The sequence below is a fragment of the Erpetoichthys calabaricus genome, chromosome 9 (assembly GCF_900747795.2).
Source record: "Erpetoichthys calabaricus chromosome 9, fErpCal1.3, whole genome shotgun sequence".
Lineage (NCBI taxonomy): Eukaryota > Metazoa > Chordata > Cladistia > Polypteriformes > Polypteridae > Erpetoichthys > Erpetoichthys calabaricus.
This window is the reverse complement of record NC_041402.2, coordinates 194532934-194543027: the sequence shown is the minus strand read 5'-3', so window position 1 is coordinate 194543027 and position 10094 is coordinate 194532934. Positions and strand designations below refer to the sequence as shown.

General features: G+C 51.6%; 1 protein-coding gene across 1 annotated transcript; it reads left to right on the top strand.

The window, feature by feature from the left end:
* Nucleotides 1–210: 210 nt before the first annotated feature.
* On the top strand, nucleotides 211–5005 carry LOC114657012 (uncharacterized). Its single transcript, XM_028808738.2, has one exon. The coding sequence runs from the start codon at nucleotides 464–466 to the stop codon at nucleotides 1253–1255; it is 792 nt and encodes a 263-aa protein (XP_028664571.1). The 5' UTR covers nucleotides 211–463; the 3' UTR covers nucleotides 1256–5005.
* Nucleotides 5006–10094: the final 5089 nt, after the last annotated feature.

Sequence of the window (10094 nt, the reverse complement as noted above, 5' to 3'; positions counted from 1 at the left end):
TGTTTAGAAGCCCCCCGACTCCTTGTGTTTTTCACGTCAGCTGTCGGTTCCTGAAAACAGCCGCCCAGATCTTCTGCCCCCAAACAGGAGTTCGTCTTCAACCGGACTGGCCGGATCTCGGCGGTTTCGGGAGCTTCTTGCATCCCCGCCGGGCACCACGCCCCGCTCTGCTGATTGGTCCAAAGTCTGAACCCGCCCCTCGCTAACCACGCAGGTGTGTTTACAAACGCGGGCTTCCGGCGAGCGAATCTGCCCAAGGAAAGAAAGAACGCGACACCCTGCTCTCCAGAGGCCCCAGGTTGGTCCATTTTCATAAATTAGCATACAGGGAAGGGGAGCTGTTCCGGGCAACCACGCCCACGTTGGCGAGGCGGGGTGGCGGCGGCTGGCACGGTCGCGATGGCGCTGATCTGCTTCAGTTCCTGATAACACGCATTTCCAGAGGAGCTGCTGCTTCGGTGGCATGGCGGGCGTGTCTGGCACAGCGGGCAGCTGCGAGCCCCCCAAGAAAGCAGAGGAGCAGGAGGAATCGGAGCAGAGAGCTCTCCTCTGGGAGGCGGCGAAGATTCGAACGGACTCCGAAGTCAATGTCGCCCCGGACGGAGATGAGGTGTGCCAGCAGGTGCCCCCTTTGGAGCGCGCATGTGAAGAGCACAGCGTGGAGATCGTGGATCCGGAGGAGGAGACGCCTGGGGAGCAGGAGTGCCCGATCTGCACCGAGCTTTACGATACCGACGAGCACCCCAGGGCGCTGCTCAACTGCGGACACGTGATGTGCAATCAGTGCCTGAACACCCTGCTCAAGGGCAACGGGGAGGCCGACATCGGCAGGGTCAGCTGCCCCATCTGCAGGCAAAAGACGCCGATGCTGGAGTGGGAGATTCGCAAGATGCAGGAGGACATGGCAGTCCAACTAAGTTCTCCCCGCTCGTCGGCCCAGCACTCCTTGCTGCCCCCATCCGCCTACCTGATCGCCACCTCCCACGGCAGCAGGTCGCCCCCTGCCCGCGGCTTCGGTGCTGCCCTGGAACGGCGTTTCCAGCTGCGCTTCCAGACCACTCGAATGTGCGGCTGCCTGCCTTGTGTCCGCTACCCGGTGTGCCTAATCGTGCTGCTGGGGCGACTCCAGGCCCGCTGCCGCTGCTGCTACCTGGTTACCCTGGCGCTGCTCTACGTGCTGGAGATGAGCTGCATTCTGCTGATCTTCCTGCCCGTGATTGTCCTGGTCGTGCTCTTCACCGCCATCGAGAAGTAGCTCTGGCCAGACCACCTTTCTTATGCGGCTGGGGGCACCGCAGGAAAGCATCGATCCCATGGCAGCTTCCTCGGGACGAGAGGGTCCACCCGGCGTAGGAGATGCCACTGCTGGCTGAATCTTCCAGGGGTCCTCTAGGAACATTAAATGGCTTCGGATGTGGGCTTGTTTACTGGGATTGCCAAAGTGGCAGGGTGTCTGTACGGGACTGGCATCAATTCGGATTACAGAAGAGAGAAAGTGGACGGGATGAGCGGGACAGCTGCGTCTTCATGGAGGGGGACTGTGAGGCCCCGACAATGGAAAACAACCCAAAAGGACATTTTAGTGACCGAGAAGGGCGACCCATCTGCTAATGGGACTCGACTCACCCACTCAATGGAGTTTCACTTTCTCTGCTGCCTTTCCTGAACAAGACAATGGAGAGGATATGACAGCTGGGCATCCAAACAGGCGTGGTGGGTGTTGGCTCAGTCTGCACCTGGGGGGTCTTCACTAAGGAGTCTGCGAGTTCTCCTTTTGTTTCTGTAAGTTATTCAAATCCATACCCCTGTTGAGTGGGCATCCAGTCCAGGGTGGGCTCCTGCTTTCTGTGACTTTACACAGGAAACAGTGGCTTCAGAAGAGATGTGGATGGGCACCCCTTGCAAGAAGTGGAGATGATAGGTTGGGTACAGAGATGCCTGGTCGTCAACAGCAAAAAGCCCCCCCTCCCCCCCTTCCTCCCCCAATCTGGAGAACTGGCAGAAGGGTATAAAGTGGGTGCCATGAAACTGAAGGACAACAGATATGCCGAGCATCTTCACTGGAGCTGCCAGGCTTGTTAGTGTGTCCGGGGGTCTTTCTTGTCCATTTTGAGTTTGGGGTACACAAACACAGTGTGCGTTTTGTGAGGGGCGCCCCACTTGGTGTGGCTTTATCACAATGTGTCTTCTTTGGGGGAATCCCTATTTTGGAAAAAAATAAAAAAGCGAAACAAACAGCAGAGTGTTTTGAAGGTGGCAGAAAGCTGCAGGTGACACCTGGCACTCCACCCTGCTGTTGATCAAGGGGCACTGCATGCCACTGAACTGGCGTTGGAGTTTTTTCATCCCATTACCCATCTTCCATTGCGTTTGGCTGGTTACTTCAGGGGCTTCAGTTGTGGACTTGTTTGTGACGACCCCCTGGTCTGAAAAGAGGGTCCTCACCGCTTCGTTGTCCTCCCACCTTCTAATCTGAAGCCATCTTGTCTGCAGACTTTGCCCTCTTCCGTGTCGTTAATGTCATTTGTTTTCAAGTATTTTATTTTTCTTGTATTCTTTACAAAGCACCATATAGCAGCGATGGCCGAGACAGGCGCTATATAAATGACGGTGTTTGAAAAACACGCATGCGCAGTGATGTCTGTCCTGTTTCGCTCTCCACCCGCACCTGTGTTTTAATTTTATTTGGATTTCCATCTTCTGAACAAACCGGTTTAGCGGGGCCGTGGCGTATCGCAGCAGCGCGAACAGAATTCCACTCGGAATCTTTCTGGAATTTCTTTCTTCTTCTGATGTGCCGACGAGAGGACGACATTCGCAGAAGTGATGAAGAAGAACACGCGCGGCGGCGGACGTGAAGCGCCGGATGAATGGAGTCGTGAGCGGAGAACATCTTCGTTTGTCCACGAGGGGGCGCACTTGTTACCCTTTCGAATGTAAAATGGTTAACGTCGCTCCGTCGCAGAGCCAGAATCCAGGGTTCAAATCCAGCGCCTGTGTGGAGTTTTTATGTTCCCCTCGAGTCTATGTGAATCCGCACCAGCATCTCCGCGGCCCTACCCAGGAGAAGTGTGTTTCAAAATGGATGGATAACAAAACTCTGTTCCTAACAAGGAAGAGTATCAGTAGTGTGATGGCGCAGCAGTTAGTGCCACTCCTCCACCATCATGGAGTTGACGTCTGGCCTTCTCCGTGTCTGTGTGCAGCTTGCATGTTCTCTCCGTGCATTTGTGTGTTTTCCTCTCAAATCTCCAGAGATTTAGATATATATGTGGGTCTGTGAATGAGTGTGCCTGAAGGTGAGCTGGCAACCTGCCCAGGGTTTGCTCCTGCCCTGCCTGGCACTCTCAGCCGGACTAACAGGTTGGATAATGGATGGGTGGATACACTGACGGCCCCACTGCTCATTTGCTCCCATCTACTCAGTGGCAGGAATTGGCAGCAGCCCACATTTGAGAACATTCGGGGTCTATCCAGGCTGGCATTGTACAGTTCATTGGGAATATCGGGCCATTTTACCAGCATCATAGGACCGGGGGCAAAGTCGTGCACTGGGCCCCCTAGTTTGATAACAAAACAGAAACTTACATGGGCATCAGAAACATTGTAGGCCCCTATGCTCCTGTGGCACCCGGCAAATGCCAATTGTGCCCATACGTTAAGATGGGCCTGGGGAGATGGGTGGGCCCCAGCAGTCTACTTAGAACTGACAGAGGGCTCAAGGTGGGGCAGGACGAGTAGGAGATGGGCACCGCTTGGGTTTGTGATGCCTTATAGTGCTGTAGCTGTGATCAGAAAAAAAAAAAACCGGCGTGTCGACCACCTGCTTAACCAATCACCACATAATGACACCGGGGACAGGAGGGTTCAGTTACAGGGGGTGGAAGAGTGACAGGAGACTCGTGGAGGGTCACACAAGGAGACAGTGGTCCCCTCAATCAATCTTATCAGTCAACTGATCAATCGAAATGGTCTTCTATGGTGTATTCGTGCAATGATTTCCAGCACAATGAATGAACCTCACTTTACTTAGAGCACCTTCCTGCTCTGAGCTCCAGCAGTGTCCTTTATGACCAATCAATCAATATTTTATATGGCTCATTGTTGTAATGATTTTCAGCATAATGAGATCAGCAACAGATGACTGAATGAATGGATCAATATTGTTTTACATAGCATCTTAATTCAGAAATGTCCAGCGTAATATGCTTTAAAAAGAGTGGATGGATAAATCTGTATATCACATATAGCACTTTTGTGTTAAATGTCTTACAATCAAGCAATCAATCAAGCAATCAATCAATTGATATTCCTTTTATGGCACATTTCCACACTGCTTGTCAGTGCAATGTGCCTAACAATAGATGAATACATGAATGAGTCACTCAGTCTGTCATTTTCTAACCCTCTTAGTCCTGATCAGAGTTGTGGGGGTCTCCTGGAGACCATCCCAGCTAGCATAGGGCGCAAGTCAGGAACAGACACTGGACAGGGTGCCAGTCCATCACAGGGTGAACACACACACACACACTCGGGACAATTTAAGATCGCCGGTTCACCCAACCTGCATGTCTTTGGACAGTCAGAGGAAAGCCACACAGACACGGGGAGAACATGCCAACTCCACTTTGGGGATGCAAACCCCGCGAGGCTGCAGCCCTACCACTGTGCCACCCTGAATGAATGAATTTGGCTTTAAATCAGTCAACCAGTCAGCCCATCAAGTAATCAATATGATTATACTTTGCCACATCTCTGAAGTGATTTCTAGCACAATGAACTACATGATGAATGAATGAATGTTTCTGCAGTGAGACCCCCAAAATGTGCTCTGCCATCGATGTCATTCAATGTGGCACTTTACTTGTGTGATGATTGTGCTTTTTAACTATGGATGGATATTTAGGACACAAATGAATAAAAAAAGTGTTGTGAACTGTGACAATAAATGAAGAAAAAGAGCAAGAAATGGGAGTTTAAATAAATAAATGGATTATGGAATTTGTTTTCCGTTTCTTAGTGTTGCATATTCATTTATTTATTTATTTATTTCATTTAATTTTGTCTGTTGCTCCTCCAAACACAATATGAAATACACCTTGAATTTCAAACTGTCACTTGTTGGTGGCACAGTTTGCTTCAGGGGGACACCTGTACCTGTAAGGAGACCCCGGTCCACATAGGGGGGTCCTACCTGTGTGGAGTTTGCATGTTCTCCCCGCTGTCTATGTGGCTTTCCTCCGACAGTCCAAAGACATGCAGGTTAGGTGTGTTGGTGACACTAAATCGGTCCATGTGTGTGTGTGTGTGTGTATGTGTGTGTGTGTATGGTGACCGTGCCTGCACTGCCACACAGACCCCCATTAAGAATTTCCAATGAGCACATCTTTGGTATTCTGACAAGAAGAAAACATGAAGACTTTGAACCCTGAGGCGGCAGCAATAACCACAGCCATGCAAAGCGAGAGACGCACCACCAGGTGGCGACCCTGAGGTGGCGCGATTGGCCTTACGGATGGATCGACTGACACCATCACTGATGTGCACCGTCCTGCATGATGGTGAGACGGCAGCCATGTTTGTGCACACATTAGCTATTAGGTGGTGAAGTAGTGAGAAAGTTAGCCAATCAGAAACAAGGAATGATTAAGGGGCCAGAATGGAAAGTTCATGCCAGGTGGGCAACTTATCTAGGTCACCCTACCCCTCATGAAAAACACAGAGAGTCAGGACCTCAGCTTTCCGTCTCTTATGAACCCCTCAGTCCATCTTGGTGTCTGACCAGGTATGGAGTTCACTTTTTGATGGAATGTTTCAGCCTAGGGAATGGTGGAGACCCCCAGAATGTAATCAGAGTTTTCAGCCACTAGGGGGCACAGGCTGAAAGGCCTTGAAGTCATGAGGTGCTGTAAGACTTTGGGTCTATAAAGTGATTTTAGGGGTCAGGAGTGCAGTGACCACGGGGTCCACTAGATGCCGTAAAGTTGAGATGTATGGAGAAGCCGGTAGGGTGGGAGGCTCTGGTGGGTTAGCTTGGCTTCCCACTGCACCCCCTCACTTTCATCAGGCTTTGAGGTTTGTTGCTGTTGTTCTTCAGGACTTAATCAGCACTGCCTGTAGGTGGCGCTCTATGAGGTTTGAAGTTGGCTTCATCAGGTCTTCTAGGGGAGATGAATTTGATCCCCTTGGCCAAGCTCTGCCTCCCGGACCAGGGTGACATTTGTCTGATTCGCCAATAGAATTTTTTAGCACCCTCGGGTTTAAATGAGTCGGGGTTGTGACCCCCCAACCCCGAACACACACACCAGTCTGTTGGCAGTTATGGCAAGTGAACCCCAGCCCGCTCCGGCACATCCACTACAGGCGATGCCCACAGCAGCTGGCAGAGTGCAGCCGCTTCGCTCCTCCCCCCACCACTCCGCCGACTGGCGCGCGCGCCCGCTTGGCCGCTCGCTACCGCGTCATCGCGCACGCGCGCCCGTGGACAAAAAGCACTGAGGCACAGCGAGGCGCATCCGAGCTGCGTGCTGCCAGCGCTCACATCAAAGGGCTGACATGCTCCGGCGGGCCCGCTCTGTGTTCAGCCGCCGCTCCGTCACCGGCCACCTCGCCGAACATCAAGCGACAGCCGTGACCTGGAAGGCGGCCTTTATATGACAGCGGCGGCCCGCTGTGCGCAGAACAGAAGGCGGCCGGCAGGGGGACGGCGTCGGCTGGCAGTGGCTGTCGAGTGCGGACGTGCTCTGCGTACTCGTGCCCGTCCACCCAAACAGCCGAAGAGGGGCTTGTGTGCGGCTTGGATTGCATACAGAGGGGGCTGAGGTTGCAGGGCGCTATAAAACAACACGTTTACCTTACTGTTGTAAGGCAGCAGGCGCACTTCAGCGGGCTACTCTGGTAAGGGGCGGCATGACTGGTGATACATGTTATCTTATATAGCGCCTTTCACAGTACACACCCCAGAACAATTTCCAACTCTGTGTAGATGTGATTCTTATAGGAATAAGACCCATGAATAGCAATTGATGTCCCCAATACTTCAGGGAAAAAATCTGCGAGGTGACAGCCTCTGTGACTATAAGGTGACAACTCTGAGTAGAGCAATTGGGTGGTGGGCTTCTGAGCTCCAGTCTGGTTACAGTCTGGATTGAATGTTACTAGACACGGGCCCCGTCACCCTGACAATTAATAAATAACAGACATTGGCAATGGGCACACAAGTTATGATGCCAGTGTGCCTGGCACAAGCCCTATAGGGTGGTATGATAAGGAGGCATAAACCGTAGGGGCTGCCGTCCATCCACTCATCCATTTACCTAACCTGCTTGTCTGGGGCAGGGTCCTAGGGAAGCTGGGGTCTATCCCAGCAGGCATTGGGTGCAAGGCCGGTGGCTGAAGTGACACTAGCAGGGGCAGATCTCCTATCAGGGTGTTCTGGGTGCGCACCCAAAGGGGCCATGATGGCAAAGGGGCCTTTTTACTACCACTTGATGTAACAGCAGAGTATCTGCCAGCCAAATGATCAAAGCTGAACTTGATTCATTGATCAAGCTTCCACAAAATAACCAAAGGGGCAAAAAGGGACCACCCGGCCTGCTCAATGAAATGATCGAGTCTTACAATCAAAATCAACACGCTCTATTAAAGAGCTAAGTCACTCAGGGACCTGTGGGGGTCCTAATGCAGACCTAACCTAAACTGCATGTCTTTGGACTGTGGGAGGGAACAGGAACATCTGGAGGAAGCCCACATGAACACAGGGAGATCATGCAGACTCCACACAGGGCACACCCAGGACGTCAGGGATGGCTTAAGGGTATGTTGTGCCCCTGGGCAGGCTCAGTTACAAGTGCCCAAAATAAGACATAGAGTCCCTCTTTTAGATCCGCATGGTCTTACCCTTTACTGAAACTGAGTTGGGGGGAGAGCCCCCCCTTGGAGATTGGCACACTCACATATGAAAATGACAAGTGAGGGGTGCCCCTTGGAGTTCAGTTCACTTGTGATCACATTTGAAATGACGTTTTGGCATCTCCTGGGGCAGGGTGCCCCTGAGCTGGTACCTACTCGTCGTATGCCAAGAGCCGGATTTGCAGGATATGAATCCTGGTCTTCTTATTGCAAGACAGGAGTGCTACCACTGTGCCACCCTTTGGGGGGTACCTGTGCTTCAGAGAAGAAACACCAGCTAGGGCAATTCTGTTGGCCACTAGAGGGCACTCAATATCAGATGAAAACATATGGGCTGTGGGCTGGCACCCTGCCCAGGGTTTGTTTCCTGCCTTGTGCCCTGTGTTGGCTGGGATTGGCTCCAGCAGACCCCCGTGACCCTGTAGTTCGGATATAGCAGGTTGGATAATGGATGGATGGACATATTGGCTGTGCTGGCTGCCTTGGAGACTCCCAGTTTGGTGCCTCTACAGCCCGATGGACCTCCAAGTAGCTGGAGCTGACTTTATGGACAATTGTCATTATTTGAGTCACATAAGCCTCCCACAACTCTCATCTTAACCATCATGTAACCAGGCAGAGCTCTGGAGGTCTGCAGCTGGACTCTGTTGGTGCCCACTGAAGTCAACTCCACCTACTTGGAGCTCCAGGGTGGAGGCTCCCAGTGCTGCAGTGATATAGTTTGGGATGACTTGACCCTGTAAGCTGTATGGAAGTCTCAGGGGTGGAAAGACACCAGTGGCCAGTAGGGGGCGCTCTGGTCTAAAAATCACCCCAGGATGGCATTTCAGGAGACCTCTGGAGTTTCATCGGTTGTGGTGTGGGGTGGGAAAGAGGAAGTGGAGCTGGAAATTGAGGATCTTAAGGGGGGGAGTAAAGTTGGGGGACACTCACACTGTTATAGACGGGCACAGTGGGTTGGGGTCAGGGGGTGTGGTGGTCTTCATTTTATTTGCTGCTAATTGGGAAGCGAAGGGGTGTAGTGGCTCTTGTGATCCCCATATAGCGCCTTACCTGTGGACAGGCTTAGGATGACCGAGAAAAATGAACATACATGTGCATACCTTCAAATGAAACACCCAAGCGGTAACCTCAAGACACCAAACTTCACATCCACACACACTGAGGTGACAGTCATGGTTGGGACCAAAAGACAAGAAACTGGAAATGATGGAGACGATGAGAGCCACAAGCAGAAGTCAAGGACAACCGGCCACCCGATTCAACACGACCACAACCGGGATCCTGCTGCTGTCTTTAGAAGAGAGGCCAATGCTGCCATCTCCAACTGGCGGGGTCACTTCTCCAATTAAAGGGCCAGGAAGTCATAACAGGGTGGGCACCGGGCATCTTGGCAGGACGTGGTGTGAGGTGTTGGGCGATTTGAGATCCTTTGTGCTCTTGGAAGGGCCAGTGGAGAATGAATGTCGATGGGCTGTAAAGTGCGATACGATGGCTCGAATACAACTGACTGATCGATCGATTGATTCAGCAATTAATTCACAGTAGAAGACATTGAAGCAAGGCGCTATATAAAATGGTGTTGATTGAACGACTGATTGATGGTTGTAAGCACATTGGGCTGGGACCTTATAACACAGAATTGATTGATCAATTGATTATATGACACATTGTCCAGTATGCTGCATGAAACAATATTGATCGATTGATTGACTGATTGACATTCGTAAAGAACATTAAGCTGGAATGTGAACGGTGCGCCTTTCCCATCCACCTACGTATCTACTATATAGTGCCTTTCACATCCATCTATGTCCTATATTGTGCCTTCCACATCTGTTAAATTGTGCCTTTCACATTTACCTGTCAGTTTTATAGTGCCTTTCACATCTATCCATCTACCTGCTATCTAGCGCCTTTCACATTCACCTACGTACCTACTATATAGTGCCTGTCACGTCTATCTACCTACCTATCACGTCACATCCCATTCTCCGCCATTCTCCCGAGCGATCTCGTCGCCCCCTTGTCTTCTTCTCGGGAAGCCGCTTTGGGTGTCACGCTGTGTCGCCGCTCCGCGATGCTCGGCCTCTTATTTAATTGAAGGTCGCGGCTCGTTAACGCGAGGCAACATGGCGAGTAGAAGAATGTGCGGCTCTTTAATATGCGGGGACCAAAATAAA